This window comes from Pygoscelis adeliae, unplaced genomic scaffold (genome assembly GCF_000699105.1).
Source record: "Pygoscelis adeliae isolate BGI_AS28 unplaced genomic scaffold, ASM69910v1 Scaffold402, whole genome shotgun sequence".
Taxonomy (NCBI): domain Eukaryota; kingdom Metazoa; phylum Chordata; class Aves; order Sphenisciformes; family Spheniscidae; genus Pygoscelis; species Pygoscelis adeliae.
In genome coordinates this window covers 653,816-654,975 of record NW_008824411.1, presented here as the reverse complement: position 1 = coordinate 654,975, position 1,160 = coordinate 653,816, and the positions used below count along the sequence as shown (strand labels likewise).

The 1,160-nt window shown below is 52.2% G+C and overlaps 1 protein-coding gene across 1 annotated transcript in view; it reads left to right on the top strand.

Moving 5' to 3' along the window:
- Positions 1-885, top strand: part of SLC35D1 (solute carrier family 35 (UDP-GlcA/UDP-GalNAc transporter), member D1) — a 17,832-nt gene extending 16,947 nt beyond the window's left edge. Inside the window, exon 11 of the mRNA XM_009320654.1 lies at positions 371-885. Coding sequence (XP_009318929.1) covers positions 371-479 — 109 coding nt within the window. The 3' untranslated portion in view covers positions 480-885. The remainder of the gene's footprint in view (positions 1-370) is intronic.
- The last annotated feature ends 275 nt before the right edge of the window (positions 886-1,160 follow it).

Genomic DNA, 1,160 nt, shown 5'->3' with positions numbered 1-1,160 from the left:
CCAGCACTAGGCTAGGGCCTCGGGCTAGCAAGCATTTGGGTACAAATTAAACAAAATATCTGATCTTAGGAGGAAAACAGAATTTTCTTTCAAATTGATGCTTGCAGTGGATCCTTGACCGTTGGCATACCCACAGTTTTGACTTTTTGGTGGCAACTGGTGTTTGCGGCTGCCCGGGACAGGTCTATATAACTAATAAATGTGCTGGTGTAAAAGGCGGCATCTCCTCCAGGCTGCTGGTGGCAGGTTTGCATTGTGCAATGGGGGGGTCCCCCAGCCATGAGCGTGCCGGAGCGTGCAGTGAGCGCGCTGTCGCTTCTGTGGCTCTGAGCTGGGATGTCTCATTCTCGTACCTGACGCTGTTTTGCAGTATTGCTGGAAGCCTGGTGTATTCCTACATCACGTTCACGGAGGAGCAAATGAGCAAGCAGTCTGAGGCTGGCATCAAGATGGATATTAAAGGAAAAAGCTCTGTGTGACCAGGGAAAGGCTTTTTTTGGAAGCAACCTATTTCTGTTCAGCTGATCACGGGTAGAATGCAGGAGGGAATCCGGGGCATCTGCCATGGAGTAACGGTGATGCTCTTAATTCGCACAATCTAGATTGCTGCCTTTACAAATTATTGGGAAGATAACTGACTGCACGATGAAGGATACATCTAATTAAGTCTGATCGTGAAGAGTTAATGGGTTTCTAATCACACAGATTTGGCAGTAGAGATTGGCACCAGCACCGTACACGTTTGAATCGCGAAGGACTGTGTCGGCTCTGAGGGCCGTACCCTGAGCATCCTTGGCTGCATCTCGTCTCGGTGCAGCTACCACCCAGCGCAGCCGGGGATGGATGCTGGGGCTGGCTCTGCTCTGTGCCTCCCCCAGCCTGGACCCTCCGGCTGGGCAGCATGTGCTGCTGCTGCTGCAGGAAGGTGAGACCATGGTACCCGGCACGGATCTGGCCCCAAAGGGCAGGTGAACCCCTTCTGTCCCTAGGGGAGAGGAGCAGAGGGAGGGGAGCTGCGGCATTGCAGCCCACGTGAGGCGAGCACTGGTATGCTCTGCAGGATGCTCCTGGTTTGGGCCAAAACCCCTTTGTTGAATGCTCAGTGCTCTCTGAACTTACATTTGTTTGTTGTTTTTTGGTTCTGTTAACCCGCTTTTAAA